This window comes from Rhinolophus sinicus, linkage group LG03 (assembly GCF_036562045.2).
Source record: "Rhinolophus sinicus isolate RSC01 linkage group LG03, ASM3656204v1, whole genome shotgun sequence".
In the NCBI taxonomy this organism is placed as follows: domain Eukaryota; kingdom Metazoa; phylum Chordata; class Mammalia; order Chiroptera; family Rhinolophidae; genus Rhinolophus; species Rhinolophus sinicus.
In genome coordinates this window covers 63890662-63909562 of record NC_133753.1, presented here as the reverse complement: position 1 = coordinate 63909562, position 18901 = coordinate 63890662, and the positions used below count along the sequence as shown (strand labels likewise).

Genomic DNA, 18901 nt, shown 5'->3' with positions numbered 1-18901 from the left:
TATTTGTGAATGTTGAGTTGGGGGAATTAAATCTTAAGGTTCATGAGTCTTCACATATTGATGGATTAGAATTCTAATCTTAGCCATAATAATGCTGTTTTAATAAACATTACCCTAGTGCAATTAGAGTTGCTTTATTACAGGGTCTCAATTTGGGCAGTTTAATGTTAAATATGGCTCTTAAGCAATGTTAATAAAACTGCCCTAGAAGCCAGACGTGGCATCCTACACAGCCATACCTGTAGTGCGTTGGGCGTTGGCATTACTTTAAGCAGTTCTTTAGTTCAGCTTAAATTTGATAGACCATGCTGGCACTCCATGCTGCTATTCCACTACAGGAATGCTGACATAAGTAAGGACAGTTTTTACTGGGTGAGATGAAATGCAAGGATGATGGTGAGAGAGAACCACTGGATACACAGAAACATTGTCTCAGCCAGTGGGGCACAGTGAAGCAGGCTGGCAGGAGAGAGCTACAGATGGACCTACCCTTTGTGCATGAATCAGGCTTGGATTGGCTTTTTTGAGTACAGGCGTTGGATAAATTAACCCTAACAGGTAGCAAATCTGATGGTCTCTTCTTATGTGCAGTGTTGGAAAGACCTTTCCATTGTACATTGGTCTGTTCTGCTGTATCTAAGAGCCCTCAATAGAATATAAAGGACTTAACTATAAAGAGTAGCCCTGCTAATGAGCTCCCCCGGTAACTTCCTGTACAATTCTCAACTTCTGAAAAGGGGATCTTTCACACTGTGAAGAAAGTCTTTGCTGTCTCCATACTATTGTTAATACGGTACTTACTGTTGTAGAAGAAGCGGGATTACCTCTCAGATGCAGTTGTTCGTTGATGACGGAGAGCTGTTTGTTAGGTTTGTTGTGTAGAGTGGGACCTCTTGAACAGAAAGGCTGTAGTAACACCTTAGCACTTTAGTTATAGTAACTTGTGATGGATGTCTACTGCTTGTAATAGTTAATGTTCCAGAGAAGGATCCGATTGATAGTGTATCCAAGTTCCTGTTATGAGTTGGTATCAAAACAGAATTCTGGTATATTCGTGAACCTCCAAGGGTCAGGAAAGAGATTACCTACCAGATGTCTTTCTAAATTTTATAAATTTGCATTAAGGTAATGTGGGGGAAATAATAGTAAAGACTGTGCACAAATTACCATATAACCCAGCAGTCCCAATCCTAGGTATTTACCCAAGTGAAATAAAAACTTACATTTACACGAAAACCTGTATGTGGACATATAATTGCCCTAAGCTGGGAACCCAAATGTTTTCCAACTGGTAAATGGATAAACAAAGTGTGGTACATCCACTCAATGGAACACTACTTAACAATAAAAAAGAGTAAGTCACTGATAAATGCTGCAACATGAATGAATCTCAAACACGTTATACTAAGTAAAAGAACTAGACTCAAAGGCGACATACTGTATAAGATTTATTTATTCTATAAGGAGACCTATAGGGACAGAGAGCAGGTCTGTTGTTGCCAGGGGATGGAGGGAGCAATTTGAAGAGCACCAACTTCCTGAAAAGGCTGAAAATCATAAGAACACTCTACAAAACAGTAATTCCTATTGACCAAATGCAAATTACAGCAATATTTGGAGCGCTAATGGAACTGTCCATATATCTTTTTTGTGGGAGTGGTTAAACTATGTATTTATCAAACTCATAAAACTATACATAAGAAAGGAAAAACTGTACAGTATGTCAGTTACACCTCAAATTTTTAAAAGACTGTAAACACAAATATTGCTATAATTTGCATTTGATCAATAGGAGTTACCGTTTCTGTATGAAAAAATAGAGCATTCTTATGATCTTCAGCCTTTTCAGGAAGTTGGTGTGCTAACTCTCTAATGAAATGAGTAACATTTCATGACTGCTTATGAAAGAGAGCATGTCATCTGTTAATCTGAGAAGGTCATTTTCTCATTCTGGCTGAGGAGGGTATACGCCTAAAATAGAAAGAGACTGGAAGAAGAAAACAGATACTTTATAGCAGTCTATTATTTTAAAATCTATCTTAGCACTTGACCTATAATTGTATGGCACCATCATTATCAAGAAGTAATACTGCTAGTATTTATCTGTTGTATTTTTCTCTTTTTGGCAGAAGGGGGAAATGTTTTAGACTAGTAAACCGTGAGTGACTGAATTAGGAGCTAGGATTCTATTTTGCCCTGGTTTGAATCCTGGCTCCATCATGTGTTAGCTGTGTTACCTTGGCTGAGTTACTTAACCTCGCCTGCTCTTTAGTTTCTTTAGCTTTAAATGGGGATGATAACGAAACCTACCTTAAGATTGCTGTGAAGATTAAATGTTAGATGCTTAGAAAAGTACATGGCGTCTAGTAAGTACAGTATAATTGTGGACTGGCGTTGCTATTAGTGGAGAGCTGGAACTAGAGCAAGTATCCTTTTGTTGCATTTTAAAGTGACTGGCCTGAGTTGGAGAGATGTAACAGGAAAGGAGAACCCCTTGAGAGCAAATCCTGGCTGTAGCCACGACTTACTAAGTGGCACATTCCTCCCCTGCTAGTCTCTCCTAAATCACCAGGACAAGGCAGAAGTGGTGAATGGGATACTGGGATTGTCAAATTAGGATTCGGATGTAGTGGCCCGCACATTTACTGCTCGTTGTCAGACCCCGGATCCACCACCAGAAATACACGTGTGATTTGCTTTTTGTTTTTTTCTGGTTTAAGCGTTCAAAATAAAAAAACAACCTCAGAAACTTGCAGTTTGAGAGCTTATTCACTACAGCCAGTATTGAATATATATATTCACAACGACAATTTTATTATGAATTACAGGAAGAGGATGCTCAGCGTATGGATTAGCTCTACCAGTAAGAATAGGGAGCAAATTACCTTTGTAGACATGGTTCTTATCATATTAATTGCTGAGAATCAGTACTTCTGTAGCTTACGGAGGAAATGGTGACAATTTGAAAATAGCCTCCAGTTCAGTTTTCCATCGTCACTTTTCCATTTCATACATATATTTGCAATTAAGAGTGAAGGCACAGATTTTGTTTAGCACTTGGGAATCCTGGCAGTTGTGATCAAAGTTCCTATGATGGTGTTCTTCACTTGAGAGCACCAAGAGTAGAAGAGATCTAGAGAGGACAGGCGTTTTATTATTCTTGGAGTTTTTTCTCTGTTGAACAAAACTCATGTGACTACTTCTGCCCTATTAGGAGCTCTTGTCCCTGGCAAAGCGGAAGCGCAGCGACTCAGAGGAGAAGGAGCCCCCCGTGAGTCAGCCTGCGGCCTCCTCAGACTCCGAGACGTCTGACAGTGACGACGAGGTGAGTGCAGGGCTCCAGCCTCTGGGGTTGACAGGTGTCTGGGGGTCTCGGTGTCGCTGACTCCTGATGGTCTCTATTGCTTCACCTGAGCCCTACAGCCTAAGAGCTACAAGAACTTCTTAGGGAAACAAAACTAAGGGAAACTCTCGAACGGTCATGTTCCCTGTACTTCTAGGTACCTCGTAGGTGTCTCTGCAGGGCATTTGTGGACATTTTTCAGTTCTTGTTTTCAGCCCTGCTGCAGAAGGGGCACAACTTGTTAGTCGTCATCTCTTTTATTATTTCTCATCTGTTTAATCCCACTTTCATGTTAGAGAGAAATTCTATCAAGAATGCCATATTTCAGGAGGAAATACTTGAGCAAGACAAGAAGCTTTCCTGTAAAAAATGCCAGGATATGTGGTTCAGAAGGAATACCTTTTTCTCTGACAGGAGCAGTATTTGTGGGGCTTGGGGGTAGCTTCCCTGTCGCTCACAGCACCTCAGGTTTGAGTGCATGGATTCCATCCCGGCCAGTCAGCCACTGGCCTGTTTCAGCACAGAGGAGCCTGTCCCCGCAGTGCTACATATTCAGAGGGCGCTACAGCCCTCCCAGAGCTGGCTTGATGGGCTTTGCAGTACATTGCTGTAAATTCTTTGCTGAGGGCCTAAGATGCGGTACAAGGACACAAGTCCACAGGAGCTCCCTTAACAAGTATTAAGGGCCACCGTCACTTCAGTAGGAGCTTTCTGTGGTCGTGTGGAGCCAGCCTGTCCCATACTTTGGAAAGATTTTCAGGCAGTGATGAAGTAAAGCATAGATAAGATTTATTGCTTCCATCAATTCAATGGCAGACAGAGCCCTTTGTGCCAGAGAGGTCAATGGAACCAAATACCAATTTCCAAAGTCAAATATTGGGTCCTCAGTTTTATACCCTCTCCATGTTAAAAACCCTCTCTTTTTTTTTTTTTTTTTTTATGAATACCACAAAGTTCCTTAATCCACCTCTGCTCCAACTTGCAGTAGCCCAAACCACATTGCCACGACAATCCCCTATGTTCGTTTCGCTCTCCATCTTTATTACTTATTCCTACTGATCCTCAGGCCACCTTTCACTCCCTCCCACAGTCACTGTTACGGTGATCTAGGCCTCAGCCAGCCAGTTTCTCCTCGATATTTCCAATCAATCCAGCCCACATCCCTGATCATGGAGCAGCATTGACAGCTTCGATGTTCTATTTCCTACCTTGTCAGAAGGAAACGGGGAGGGCTTGTGGGACAGGGTTTATAAAGTGGACAGCAGTGGACAGTTCTGTCCTCGGTCGTCACATTCACTCACCACTCACTCACTGACTCCCCCAGTGCAAGTTCCCGTCCTGCAAGCTCCATGCGTGGTAAGTGCCCTATGCAGGTGGACCAATTTTTTTATCTTTTATACCATATTGTTACAGTTCCTTTTCTATGTTTCCATACTCGTATGCTTAGATACACAAATATTTACCATTGTGTTACACTTGTCTACAGTATTCAGTACAGTAACGTGCTATCCAGGTTTGTAGCCTTGTGAGCAAGAGGCTGTGCCATCTACCCTAGGTGTTTATAATAGGCTGTACCACGTAGGTCTGGGTAAGTGCCCTCTATGATGTTGGCACAACAACAAAGTCGCCTAATGATGCATTTGTCAGAACATGTCCCTCTTGTCACATGACTATAATTTCCTAGAGAGAGGCTGGCTATCACCTTTCTATTTAATCTCTTACCCTGCAGTCTAGGAAAATGTTTTTACTATGTACTTATTTTGTTTTACAGTTCCACTAAAATGAAAAATGGTTTTTATTATAATGAAATTTAGTTAACAGCTAGAACAGTTTTTACTAGTGCCCTGTGTATGCAAATTAGAAATGATTGCATTCTAATTGACTATAGTGATGATTTCTTAATCTTAAATAATTTAATATACCTAAAATTGCTTTCTACAGCCAGAGGTAGTGAATATGTGAGTTTTATTTTTTTGTTTCTTTTTTTTAATGGAGGAGCCTTAATTCCTCTCAAATTGATAATAACCCAGTTTGTGAGAAAAGCAGTGAGCTCTATGAAGTAATTTGCTTATTTGTTTTGTTTTTCCATTTTCTTCTTTGAAGTGCACAGACAATACAGGAAATTCTTGAAATAATTTCTCTTTCCCACTATTCCTACATCAACGACTTTTATTTTTCATGTTTCAGAAGTCAGATGCTGTGGGTTCCCTCCCCCCGAGTAACAATATTCTGTTAAGTGTGAATCTGTGTTATGTCTGGAATACCCTGTAACATGTTTATAGTCTTAGCAATTCCTTAAGATACAAGCAATAACTATCCTATGAAGTATTTCATTCTCCATATTTCTATCATTAAATCAGAAGAGTGTGCAGTTACTGTAGGGATTTCCTTCATCCTTTTTAGCTCCTTCTCCCAGGAGGCAGAGTGTGTATCACCTCGGCAGCATTAGAGAAGCCCAAAACTTGTGCTAGGGTACATCCAGAGTCCATAAAAACCTTTGCAACTTAGGGTTCCCTTTGTCACTTGCAGCTACTTAACCAAGTTGTTACTTTAAAAGTCTTCACCGTAGGATACTACCCAACTGCTTATGCACTTACTGGAGGAAAAGCTGACAGGCAAGCTATACTTTGCCCAGTGGGGAATGAGACTTTCAGTAACTTTCCCTCCACAAGGTTCTTAGCTCCTGCTGCTGCCTCCGGGTCCCAGCATGGGGGCCCACAAGCTTCCTGCAGCTCTACTCCAGTCTACCTTCCCCCAACTCACTGAGAATAGCAGCCTCAATATCATGGCCATTCTGGGAAGCACCTGTTCTTAAGTCTGCATTGTCACTGCTTGGCCCAGGCTGCTAGCTGAGCACCTCAGCTTAGGGTGAATATTTCATTACTTCCGACAATTAAGCAAATGTCCAAAAATATTAAGAAAATATCTTTTTTAAAATCCTGCCAAAAAAAAAAATCCTGCCAACCACTAGAGAACTCAGTGGGGTTGCTGTGAACTCAGATTTATGGCCACCATGGAGATACTTTGAAGTGAGGAGGGGACTTCTGAAAGATCCTTAGAATATAAAGTTTGAGACCGAAGCCATTGCTTTTTTCTCTTTTTCATAATAATATTTATACCTCTCTGTAGCTAAAAAACCGCATATACTGAGGTAATTTTCTATGTCTTCTAATTTCTGCTCTGATTTTTATATCCTTATTACTTACAAACTAGTTGTTTAGAAATTTGGTTATTAAAGCAGCAGTTCTCAGTCAGATGGAGGCTGGTTGTATCAGAAGCTACTCTGGAGTTTTTTCAAATACACCTCCCAACCCTTCTCCCCTACCACCTTTTTTATTGTTTATTGTCATTAGTGAACAATGAATACAGAAGGAAAAGTATGTTGGTCCGCTCAGATTTGCTAGGACAGAAAACTGGTCAAGAGCACCTGAGAAGATTAATGGGTGATTTGTTATAAGGAGAGACATGCAATGATTTTAGAGCAAGCACATATCCAGCTAATTGATTGGGGAAGGGTGGGGACAGAATAGGGGAAAATTATGCAAGTTTCCTATCCAGAAAAAGTGGGTGCTTTGGACGTTCCATTAGGGAGGGCATAGTAGATATTTCATGTATAGTATCTTTGCAGGGGGGAAAAAACCCTACGTTTAACGAAAGAGAATATATGAATGTGTTATTTTTGGTGAATGCATATCTTGGAGCACATATAAAAATAAGAGACAGGATTCTATCTGTAAGGCTTACATTGCCCACACCTGGGTAGGTCATAATGCTGTGCTGGTGCACTGTGGTACTGTCACTTCCTGTCCCTGGACGCGTTTGATAGAAGAAGCACCACCAAGGGAGCGAACAGGAGTGACAGGGAAGAAAAACGACAAAGTTAGGAGGAGAAGAGCTAGTAGCTGCTCACTCATGAGGTGGGGTGTTGTTGTTTTTTAAATGGCCAACACAAAAAAATCCATTTGTTAGGAGGAATGGAGTCCTAAATCAAGTAGTTCAGTCTTTTTTTTTTTTTTTAGAAACACAGTGGATCATATAAAAACAGATACTTGCAGCTAGATAAGAAAGCCTAGACTTTCACTTGTTGCCAGTCAAAATCACCAAAAAAACCTTTTTTTGTTGTTGTTCAAAATTAAATATAACTACATCATACTTAGTTGAGGAAACAGCTGAATTATGTTCTATACCCTTTGCCTAAACGAGAATTATTATTTTTTAAAGCTTCATGTATAGTCTTGTTTTCAACATTTTTGAGATATAGAAGCATTTATTCCAGCCCTGTAGTTCAGCATTTCTCACACCTGTTTTTCTTCCTCAAGACTTTTGTCAGCCTTCCTCCTTGCGTTTATGCTCCCACTTGCCTCTTCAAAGACTCTGGTCTCTTCTTGCTTTCCCCCCCATTCCATTTTTTTCTATTTCTTTCTGAAGCTTCTTCCTACTCTTTTTTTCTTATCCCATCTGATCTTTCAGGCTCGCCCGCTTTGATCTAGTTACACTGTTATCTCTTGCTGGCTCCAATAATTCTTTTTTCCTCCTTTTTCTGCTCCCCACCCTCCACTCTGGTGCAAGCCTTTGTTTCTCAGTCTAGTTGTGTAGGACACAGCTCCCTGGCCCATGCTGGTGTTATGAGCCTTGCGCTCCCTCCCCCCGGCTCAGGCAGTCAGTCTCCAGTCGCAGCAGCTCATGGCACCTCTTGCCAGCTGCCGGCTGCTCACAGTGGCTGCCGGCCCCTCATGCTGGCCACCAGCCACTCATGGCAGCACACGATAGCCCACGGCAGCACACAGCAACCCACAATGGTTGTGGGCCGTTCACGCTGGCTGCTGGCCATTCACGGTGGCACACGGTAGCCCACAGCAGCCCACAGCAGCTCACAGCAACCACTGGCTGCTCACAGCAGCCAGTCTAGGGAGAGCCGTTGTTCACAATCTTAGCTGTAGAGGGTGCGGCTCACTGGCCCATGTGGGAATCGAACCTGCAACCTCGGTATTAGGTGCACAGCGCTCCAACCACCTGAGCCACCAGGCCAGCCCTTCAATATTTTTATTAATAGAACATTTTGAAAAAGGTGCAACTTTTACTTATACATTCATTTGGTAACAACAATTTTCTAGGAAGTCAGCCTAGATATCCAAGAGCTTTTTGTTACTGCTTTACCTTTCAGATAATACATAATTAGCACATGCTTCTGATAAAGGCCTTCCCTGCTAAGCTAGTATTTTCTTGTGATTTAGTAAAGTTTTCATGCAGTACCTCCAGAACAAGATGTTCCACATAGATGAACTATCCCTGTACTGAAACTAAACTCTTGAAAGTTTAAAATATAAAGCCCACTATATATGAAAAAAAATTTTTTTATAAACGTTATTATATGTAGTTTTTCTTGTTGATTTAGTCATGATCATGAATGGGCAGTTCTTGTACTGTGAAATAATGACTTCCAAAATGTCGAGCTGTGTGGTTCTGCTTTTTATACCTTTTCTTTCTCCTCGTTACTGTAGGTAAGAAGTGGCCATTGTTCTCGTCTTCTTGGTAATCTGCTCTACTTCCAACTTCCTGCATCTGATCTGCTCTGGGGTCAGGAAACCAGGGGACCCCATATAGTTTAGGTTGGAATACTCTACTTTAGTACTTGAACTTAGTGACAGCTATTTGGGTTGCTTACAAGCCTTATTTTTACATACTTCTTGGCTATGTAGATAATCATATAGTAGTACCTCATTTATCTACACACCATTCAAGTCTCATCACAAGAATTTGAAAAAATAAAGTGATTTTCATAGACTACTTGCTTAAACTTGTTTACAACAAATTCTGACACTTCTACCAAACAGTGGAAGGGAGTACTGAGTATGTTCTTCATTTTTTAGTATCACATCTGTTTCACTTTTGTTTTTGTCTCTGTAACCAGACTAAGTTTTTGTGATTGAGTGTAGGGATTCTCTATGTTTTCCAGTTAAATATATGTGATTGCCTGATTATAAAATATAGTAGTGTCCTTTGTACTTTGATTAATTACACAGTATAAGAAAAAAGAAAGCTAAGCTATTCTTCATATTCTTTAGGCTGACATTAAATTGCATTTACTCTTCAACTACACTGACCCTTTTCTACTTTCAGAGAAAAAAAACAAACACCTAAATCAGGAACCATGCCCTTCCCACACACCTCTTTGCTAGCCACTGTCAAGATCTAGAATGAGTACAGAACACTTTTGACTTAATGTAACACTCAATTCATATAGAATCTTACCTCTTTAAAACTCCAAGGGGTCATAGAGCTCATCTGGACTCCTGTGCTTCAGATAGTAAAACAGACTCACAGAACTTCTGCGTTTCTGTTCCCAACATAAAATAGTACCCTGTATTTACATAGAACTTCAGGATTTCTGATGTGCTCTAAACTTCTTTTATTCTGTCTTCTTTGAGCCTCACACTACTCCCATAAGTGATCAAGCCCAAGGCAGTATTGTTATTCCTACTTTACAGATAAGGAAACAGTCTCAGGTGAAGGACTTGGGCTGTTGTCCAGTTCTTTTAACCCCTAATTCCAGTATAGTTTATCAGTAATCCAGCTGTTCTTCTTGAATCCTACTATGTTGAAGTATTTTGTTTCACTTGTAAATTTATTTTGGAGTATCTGGGTGTTTACTCCAGGTCCTGAGGCCTAGAATGTGGTCTTCCTTGCCCATTAAAGATAACCTCTCTGAAATCTTCACATTTCTTTGCTTTTATGCCTCCCGGATATTCCAAGTACTCAGTATCTCAGTGCCACCCAAGTTCAAAGAAACCGCTCCCCACCCCCTGTTCCTTCCTGTCTTTCCGCTGAGGGTCAGGAAGGTCAGCCACTTCCCAGAGTAAGGACCTGCTTATAATGCCCGGCACACACTCAGGCTGGCACAGGGTTGTGTAGTACTAACCTTACTTGTATCATTAGATCATTGCTGCCCATTAGAATATCTGTTACATCTGTGAGAGTCAAACTATAATACTACTAATCTCTTAATTTATTAAGAAAACATCTTCCAGTTTCTGTTTTAGGTTTTGTTCACCGCGTATATGCATACTACTTCCCTTGTTATGTGTGGGCCTGCATGCATGTAGAATGCTTGAGAAAGCAGGACCTCAATGTGGAGGAGTCCTGATGACAATGGATCCTTTCCATTTCCCAGGTTGTTTCTGAACAGCTCTCACTGGGGGATGTTCTGGCCTCTGTACTCAAATGCAGATCACTAGGCACTCATTTTCTCATTCTTGACTTCTGTGTGGTACATTTTAGGACACTTTCAAGGTCACAATAGAGCTTGCCTTTCAGTAGAGCCATTGTTCCCAACACAAATTAAGAAATGCCAGGTCATTTCCTCTCCTCTTTGCTGGACAGGGCAAAGCCTAAGATCATCCCTTGAATTCTGCCTGTTACACTTTAAACTACTATTTACTACCACACTCTGGCAATGAAAGAAGAATTCATTTTCCCTCTGTTTCAGAGACAACAGAATAAGGCTTTTGCAGGGACAGGTGAGCAATCTCTGGACTAATGGCTAGATTAAGATATTTCTATATTGATTTTGACTGCCACAAGTGTTAACCATCCCCTTTATGGTTTATTAGGTTCTGTGATCTTGGGAGAAGAGGTACTGGGCATGTATTTAAAATATGTCCTTAGAACAAAAAGAAAAAAAAAAAACATTCAAGAACCTCTGGTTTACAAGTGTAAATATAAATGTATAACACATGTGATCTATTCTCCAGGGGAAAAAAAGTCTTTCGGAGATTAACCGTTTGAGTCTCTTTCTCTGTATTAAATAGGAATAATAATGAGGCTAGCCCCCAAATTTTAAGTAATTATTTATCATTAGGTGGTGGAAATGACAGGTGATTTTCTTTTAACTTTAAAAATACCTTTCTATTTTTTTAAAGCATCATATAACGAACATATATTTTTCTTAAAATTAGATTTTAAAGGTTTATCGAAATAAGGCACTTTTTTAGAAAGTAGACACAAGTAGCTTGGTTGTTTGCTGTTGGCATGGCAGACCTTTATTGAGTCAGCCTCTTGAAAGGTGAGGAAGCTTTGTCGTCTCATTTCTTTTGACAGTTGTTGGAACAAGAAAAAAAACAAGATTCCCACACTCAGGTTTAGCCAGGAAAGCCCTTTTTAAGTGGAAATGTTTTATTTTCTTCTATTTTTAATCTTTTCTCCCTGTCTTCCAAGGGATAAACATCCTAGACTACAAATGAGTGACAGTTGCTAAGCTTAGGCACTGGTAGGTTGTAGCAGATAGATGGCAGAAACATAAGGAAGCTGGATAGCGTCCTACCGCGTTTCCCCGAAAATAAGACCTAGATGGACAATCAGCTCTAATGTGTCTTTTGGAGCAAAAATTAATATAAAACACGGTCTTATTTTACTATAATGTAAGACCAAGTCTATAATATAATATAATACAATATAATATAATAAATATAATATAATATAAAATACCAGATCTTATATTAATTGTTGCTCCAAAAGATGCATTAGAGCTGATTGTCCAGATAGGTCTTATTTTCGGGGAGACATGGTAGCACCTCCTGAATTGGATTTACCTGTGTCACTTCACATTTAGGTCTGTTTTGCTCTCCTAAACACCATTTTTCTCCTAGGGAGTCCAGAATTTGGCTCTATTACACATGAGAAACCCAAATCTTAAATAGACCTAGCAAAAATAGGTCTAGCAAAAATAGACCTCACCACACTAACACACCTGTGACCTTGGCAACAACCTTTACCCTCTCTTCCTCTTCATATTCCTGTTGGATAGAAGTACAAAGGGCCAAGACACCCTGTTTGGAAGAGGTGGGTGATGCCCATTTTCATAACCACCCAGTCAGTATTGACTATTGAATATGTGCGTGGTTGTGCTATTTCTTGTAACCAAAGCCAACACAGAGGATGTTTTATATACTTTATTGCCTCTAGTAATATCTGTGTTGTCGTAATAGAAGTTGATATATTTTGGCTCAGTTAACAGAAATTGAACACTTGAGCCTCTTGGATTCTTTCAAATTGACCTAAAATTATCTTCCTTTAATGGTTAAGGTTTGAAATGGTTGAGAACTAGGCTTTAGAAGAGGAGCATTAGGATTTATTTCTAAAATAAATCCTAGGTGTTGAAATGTTAAAATTTGAGAAGTAAATTCACTTATAAAGGGAAAGTCACTATTCATTTACTTAATATATCATTCTAAAACATGTAGTTGTTTTATTTTCACTTGCCCTTTCTTCCTAGCTCTTGAGTACAAAAATAAGGTGGCAATTAAAATAACTGAGAGTAACTTAAAAGGAAAAATCAGAAGATTAAGAGAGCAGCACCCTTTCACAATATTTCATTAACGTAAACTAGCAGACTGTAGTTCTTAAGAGTAGTTCATACAGAGCATTTCTTATATGGAAACCTCATCAGAACTACCCCTTTACCCACCTCCTCAAAAAAAGAAACCCAAATAAGTTTATTTCTGATCTTAGCCATTGTGAAGTAGGAGGTTAATTTATGATCACGTTATAGAAGGAGCAAAGACTTTGTGCTTTTGTTAAATATTAGATGTAAAAATTTTATGTTAATACCAGATTTATAATTCAATCTGTGATGCTGAAAAGATAAAGACTATTCTTTATAGTACATAAAATAAAATTCCCAAGTAAAGTATTTTTCACCTAAAATCGTTCTCCTAAATAGACAAGTTAAAATACCAAAGGAGATATGGTCTAATGTAACAAAATAGTCTTTGTGAATTTTTAAAACAGTTGCATGGTCTTTCAGCTTTATAATTAAAATGCTTGATGAGGACATTTTTTTTTTGGCTTTTGTATATTGCCTGCTTGTTACTTTAATAATGCAAATTGTAGGTTCCTTATGTTTAGATATATGGGATCTCCAATTTATGCTCCAATTTAAACATTATATTGTATACTATATAGAGAGTTTTTTTTACAAGATACATATATAAAATCATTTATTGATCCTTTACTTTCCTACTTTCTTGGAGATGGTACCAGGGCTACCATCCATGTCAAAGAATGGCCCTTACCCTTTTTCCCTGTGCTTTCTACAGTTTTCTCCTGCTAACAAGCTTTATATCCTGCCTTCCTGGGACCCACTCCAGAACTAAACCATTCTCTGTGAGCTGAAACCCAGACATACCAACCCCTAGCAATTACTGCCATCTCTGCCACAGGAAACATTAGAAGCTGTTTTCTGTAACCACTGACTTTTAGTTAACTCAGTTGGCTTGCCATAATGTTGATATCTTTGTTTTTCTGTTGTGATAAAAAGTGCATTAATTAAATTTTATTATATCAATTACCTACTGTCTCTAAGAAATTACAAACCAGAAGTTATGAAGTTTTAACCAAAAGGTTTCAAAATTCTTATCTTCATATAAAGTGTATTTGTTTTGGGTCCAAAGCAACAGAGACTCTTGTAATCATTTTGATGAATGTCAGAGACTTTACTCTTGAATCTTCCAGCTCTTCCCAGTCAAGTCCCTGTTTCAGTTTGCCTCTTTTCTCCTTACAGTGGACATTCGGGAGCAATAAAAATAAGAAGAAAGGAAAAGCCAGAAAGATAGAGAAGAAAGGAACCATGAAGAAACAGGCCAATAAAACTGCTTCTTCAGGCAGTTCAGACAAAGACAGTTCTGCTGAGAGCTCAGCCCCTGAGGAAGGTGAGCCACACAGCCCGGACCCTGAGAGTGACTGCCCACTCTTGGCAGGTTGAAAGTGCAGCGTCAGTGACAGGGAAAGGTACCTGCGTTACAGCAGTCCATAACCTTTTCTGTGGTCCTTCGAGATTCTGAATGAAGCAAGAAAAACACATGTAATTCCGAAGGGTTAATGAGGCCCCTGAAACCCATCCAGGAAACCCATGAGGAGTCCCTGCATCAGAATCTCAACTTTCTTTACCCTGAATGCCTTCCCTTCCCTTTTCCTTGGTTATTCATGGTCTGACTGAGGAGGAAAATCCTTGAACAGGATATAAAACTCAGTAAAACATGTTCTTATTAGGAATTCACTAATCAACTTAATGACTAATTAAAACATTGATTTTTTTTTTTTTAATTGAGGAATATTGGGGAACAGTGTGTTTTTCCAGGACCCATCAGCTCCAAGTTGTTTTTTTTTCAGTCTAGTTGTGGAGAGCCCAGCTCACTGGTCCATGTGGGAATCGAACCAGTGACCTTGGTGTTATGAGCACTGTGCTCTAACCAACTGAGCCAACCAGCTGCCCCAATGTTGATTTTTTTTTAATGCCAACTAATAAATGTAGAAGAAATGATAGTTTTAAAAAAAAATCACCATTTTTCAACCATCACAGTAATAATTGATTTACTCAAGAATTATCAATGACTGTTAAAACCATTGGGTGAGTTTGTTGCTGAACAAGATGTTTACACAGTCTAAAGCATCTCCCTATACTTACTAAGTACAAAGAAGAAAAACTGCCTATACAAAGGAGAAATCTGGGGACCCTGCCTTAACAATATCATTAGTAATAGAACAAACATGTGAAAAGGACACAATCACTTAGGGAATATTTTTGCCAAAAATTCATAACCTGAATAGTTCTTGATGAAGCCAACTAACCCAAATGGGGGACATTTGATAACTTGGCTATTTAAATTTGAATTAATTAAAAATTCAAATTCAAAATTGAGTGTCTCAGTTGCACAAGCCACATTTCAGTTTCTCGGTAGCCATATGGTGGCCACTGTTCAGATAGAGAATATTTTCATCGTCACCTTACAAAATTCTGTTAGATAATTTTTAGGTTTATATTCTTCAAAAAAATTAAGTGGCATGAAAGATGAACACAAGACTGTTACAGATTAGAGGATACTAGAGAGACATAGCAACCAAATGCAATGTGTGATCCTAGATTGGGTCCTTATTTGGCTGAAAAGTGATTATAAAGGACAGTATTAGAATAATTGGTGAAATTTAAATATCGACTGTATGTTAGATAATGGCATTACATCAATGTTAAATTTCCTGAATTTGGTAATTGAGTAATTGGTTATGTAAGAGACTGTCCTTAGGAGAAGTATTTAGGGGTGAAGGGTCACAATCTCTGCAGCTTACTCTCAGTTCAGTAAAATAAATAATAAAAATATATGCATTATTTTATACATATAGAAAGTCAATTGGCAATGTTAACAATGAGTGAACCTAAGTAGAAGATGTAGCCTTGAAATTTTTTTCTTTAGGTCTGCAATTTTTTCAAAATAAAAAAAGTTAAATTAAGAAGAACATGGATCATTTTTCTATTCTGGACTAGATTTCCCTAACCTATGTCTGCATCTGCCAAAGGCAGACCAAGGACTGTTCCTAAGGGAGCTGAGATGGTCATAGGCCACTGTATCTGGAGAGCCAAGGAGTCATGATGAGCCACTCTTTGGGGTCACCTGTGGCCTCAGTCTTCTCCAGCAGAGTCTAATCTTGTGGTTGGGCCTTTGTTGCAGGTGAAGTGTCAGATTCTGACAGCAACAGCTCCTCCTCCAGTTCAGATTCAGATTCTTCCTCAGAAGACGAAGAGTTCCATGATGGCTATGGAGAAGACCTCATGGGGGATGAGGAAGACAGGGCTCGCCTGGAACAGATGACAGAGAAGGAGCGCGAGCAAGAACTGTTCAACCGCATAGAGAAGAGGGAGGTGTTGAAAAGGAGGTAAGGTTGTGCTTCCTTAAGGATAATGAAATAATTTTCCAAAATTCATATTTGGAGCCCTGTCTCGACAGGATTTAAGACTTGGAATTTATGCGCCTGAAACTAACATAATATTATTGTATGTCAAATGTACTTTAATTAAAAAGAGCTTCACATTTCAGAAGACAAAAAAAATGACTTGGAATTCACAAATTAGGTATCTCACTATCCTTCCAGCATGGTTTTTGTATTTTTTTAAAAAACTCAAATGTTAAATTGCTTTTCTTTTTTTAAATTATATTGGGGGACAGTGTGTTTCTCCAGGGCCCATCAGCTCCAAGTTATTGTCCTTTAATCTAGTTGTGGAGGGCGCAGCCCGCTGGCCCATGTGGGAATCGAACCGGCAGCCCTGTCATTCAGAGCTCATGCTCTAACCATCTGGCCGCCCCTAAGTTGCTTTTTGATACTCAGAAGCTGCTTCAGTATTCTGAATTACTTTTTCCATAGTTAAAACAGCAAAAGTTCTTTCCTATCTCCTAACAGAATTTCAAGGTAAAAATAAACTTAGCTTTTGTCTTAGGAAATAATATAGTCTTCAGAACTAGGATCCTTCCCTAACTACCTAATATCATAAAAGAAAAATAGAAGCATTTCTTAGGCAGCAGTTAGTTCCATTTCATCTGGGGAGCCTATTTGCCCCTTCTGGAGACTGTATTAAGTATGGTGAGGTATCCTAGACAAGAATGTTTGACTTTTAGTCAGCAGCAAGTAATAGACATTTGTTTTGAGTGTGAATGCTTCCAAGGTTACCTGTATTGGAACAAACAAGAGTTAAGAAACAGTACCGGAGTTGCCAGTTGGTTACGGATGCCTTCTAAAATTTGTATTTCTGAACTGTGGAGAGTGTAACAGGAGGTTCTTATATACTGCCAATAGGATCCTATGATAAAATCACAAAGTAGCTCAGAAGTAAAGGGTGGTTTATCTCAAGCTTGCTTTTTATATTTTTCACCTTATGTGAATGAGGCAGTTGACTGAATCAGTGACTTCTTTTAGTGACTGGAAGAATGTTTACAGTGATGATAATTAAGAAAAGTTCCGAGTCATTGACAGAAAGTTGAGGTTTTTTTGTAGCTCATTTGTTTAGCTGTAAGGCATGCAATAATGTAACTCAGAAATTTCCTCCATCTTTTTTACTTAATAAAGGTCTTTATCTAGATCTCATTTAATTGTAATAATGATCTTTTTATATAAACACCATTATCGTCCTATTTTATAGCCAGCAGCACCAGTAGCGAGATGTTCTTTTCAGTTAGATTCTTCACCTATTTGCTGCCTCTTTTTTTTCAATAATTTCCTTTTTTAGATTTTTTTTTTTTTAACTTTTATTTATTTTAGTGTGTTTTTCCAGGACCCATCAGCTCCAAGTCAAGTAGTTGTTTAAGTCTAGTTGTGGAGGGCGCAGCTCACGGTGGCCCATGTAGGGATCTAGCTAGCAACCTTGTTAAGAGAGCACCGCACTCTAACCAGCTGAGCTAACCGGCTGCCCCAATTTGCTGCCTCTTTTTAAATTTTTTTTTAAGGTGAGTGCAGGCAGCATAAAAGGTAGCCTAGCTGTAGAAAGAGCACTTACATTTTGAGACAGAAAGTCTAGGCTTAATTCAGATTCACAGTCCAGGTGATCTGAATTAGTCACTTTCCCTCTTCCTGCTCAGCTTCCTCCTTGGGGATCGTTGTAAGACTTGAGTGAGATGATACATATAAGAGTATTACGTAAATATAAGCTATTATTAACTTTTAAAATAATTTTATTGAGATATATTTTATATACTATAGACTCTACCCATTTAAAGCGTACAATTGAATGGTTTTTATATATTCACAAAGTTGTGTAACTATCACCACAGTTAATTTCAGAATACTTTCATCACCCCGGAAAGAAACCCTGTACTCATTGGTCATTTCTCTATTTTTCTCCCAAGCCTACGCAACCACTAATCTACTTTCTGTTTCTATAGATTTGCCTATTTCTGGACATTTTTCCATAAATTGAATCATATACAAAGTCTTTTATGGCTGACTTCTTTTACTTAGCATATTTTTTAAGTTTATACATGTAGCATATATTAATACTTCATTCCTTTTTATGCTGAATAATATTCTGTTGTTTATATACATCACATTTTGTTTATCCATTCATCTGTTGATTGACATTTGGGTTGTTTTCACCTTTTTGCTATTATGAACAGTTTGCTAATATGAATATTCATGTATATATATTTGTGTGAGTACCTATTTTCAGTTATTTTGGGTGTGTACTTAGTAGTGGAATTGCTGGGTCACATAGTAATTTTATAGTTAACTTTTTGAGAAACCACCAAACTGTTTTACACTGCCCCTGTACCACTTTACATTCCCACCAGCAATGTATACGGGTTCCAGTTTCTGCATATTCTTGCCAAGACTTATTTTCTTTTTTTGAGAATAGCTATCCTAGTGGATGTGAAGTGTATCTCATTGTGATTTTGATTTGCATTTTCCTGTTGACTAATGATTTTGAGCATATTTTCATGTTCTTGTTGGCCATTTATACATCTTTGGAGAAATGTGTGTTAAAGTCCTTTTCCCATTTTTTAACTCGCTTACTTGTCTTTTTGTTGTTGGTTTCTTTATATAATCTGGTTACTAGACCCTTATCAGATACATGATTTGCAAATATTTTCTCCCATTCTGTAAGTTCTGTTTTTCACTCTCTTGATAGTGTTGTTTGATGCACAGAAAACTTAATTTTGATGAAGTACAATTCATTTTTTCTTTCCTTGCCCAAGCTTTTGGTATCTTATCTCAGAATCTATTGCCAAATCCATGGTCATA

General features: G+C 38.6%; 1 protein-coding gene across 1 annotated transcript in view; it reads left to right on the top strand.

Moving 5' to 3' along the window:
- The window catches only part of RTF1 (RTF1 homolog, Paf1/RNA polymerase II complex component), a 43655-nt gene that overhangs the window by 7288 nt on the left and 17466 nt on the right, over window positions 1-18901 (top strand). Inside the window, exons 2-4 of the mRNA XM_019725450.2 lie at window positions 3215-3325; window positions 13902-14049; window positions 15844-16048. Coding sequence (XP_019581009.1) covers window positions 3215-3325; window positions 13902-14049; window positions 15844-16048 — 464 coding nt within the window. The remainder of the gene's footprint in view (window positions 1-3214; window positions 3326-13901; window positions 14050-15843; window positions 16049-18901) is intronic.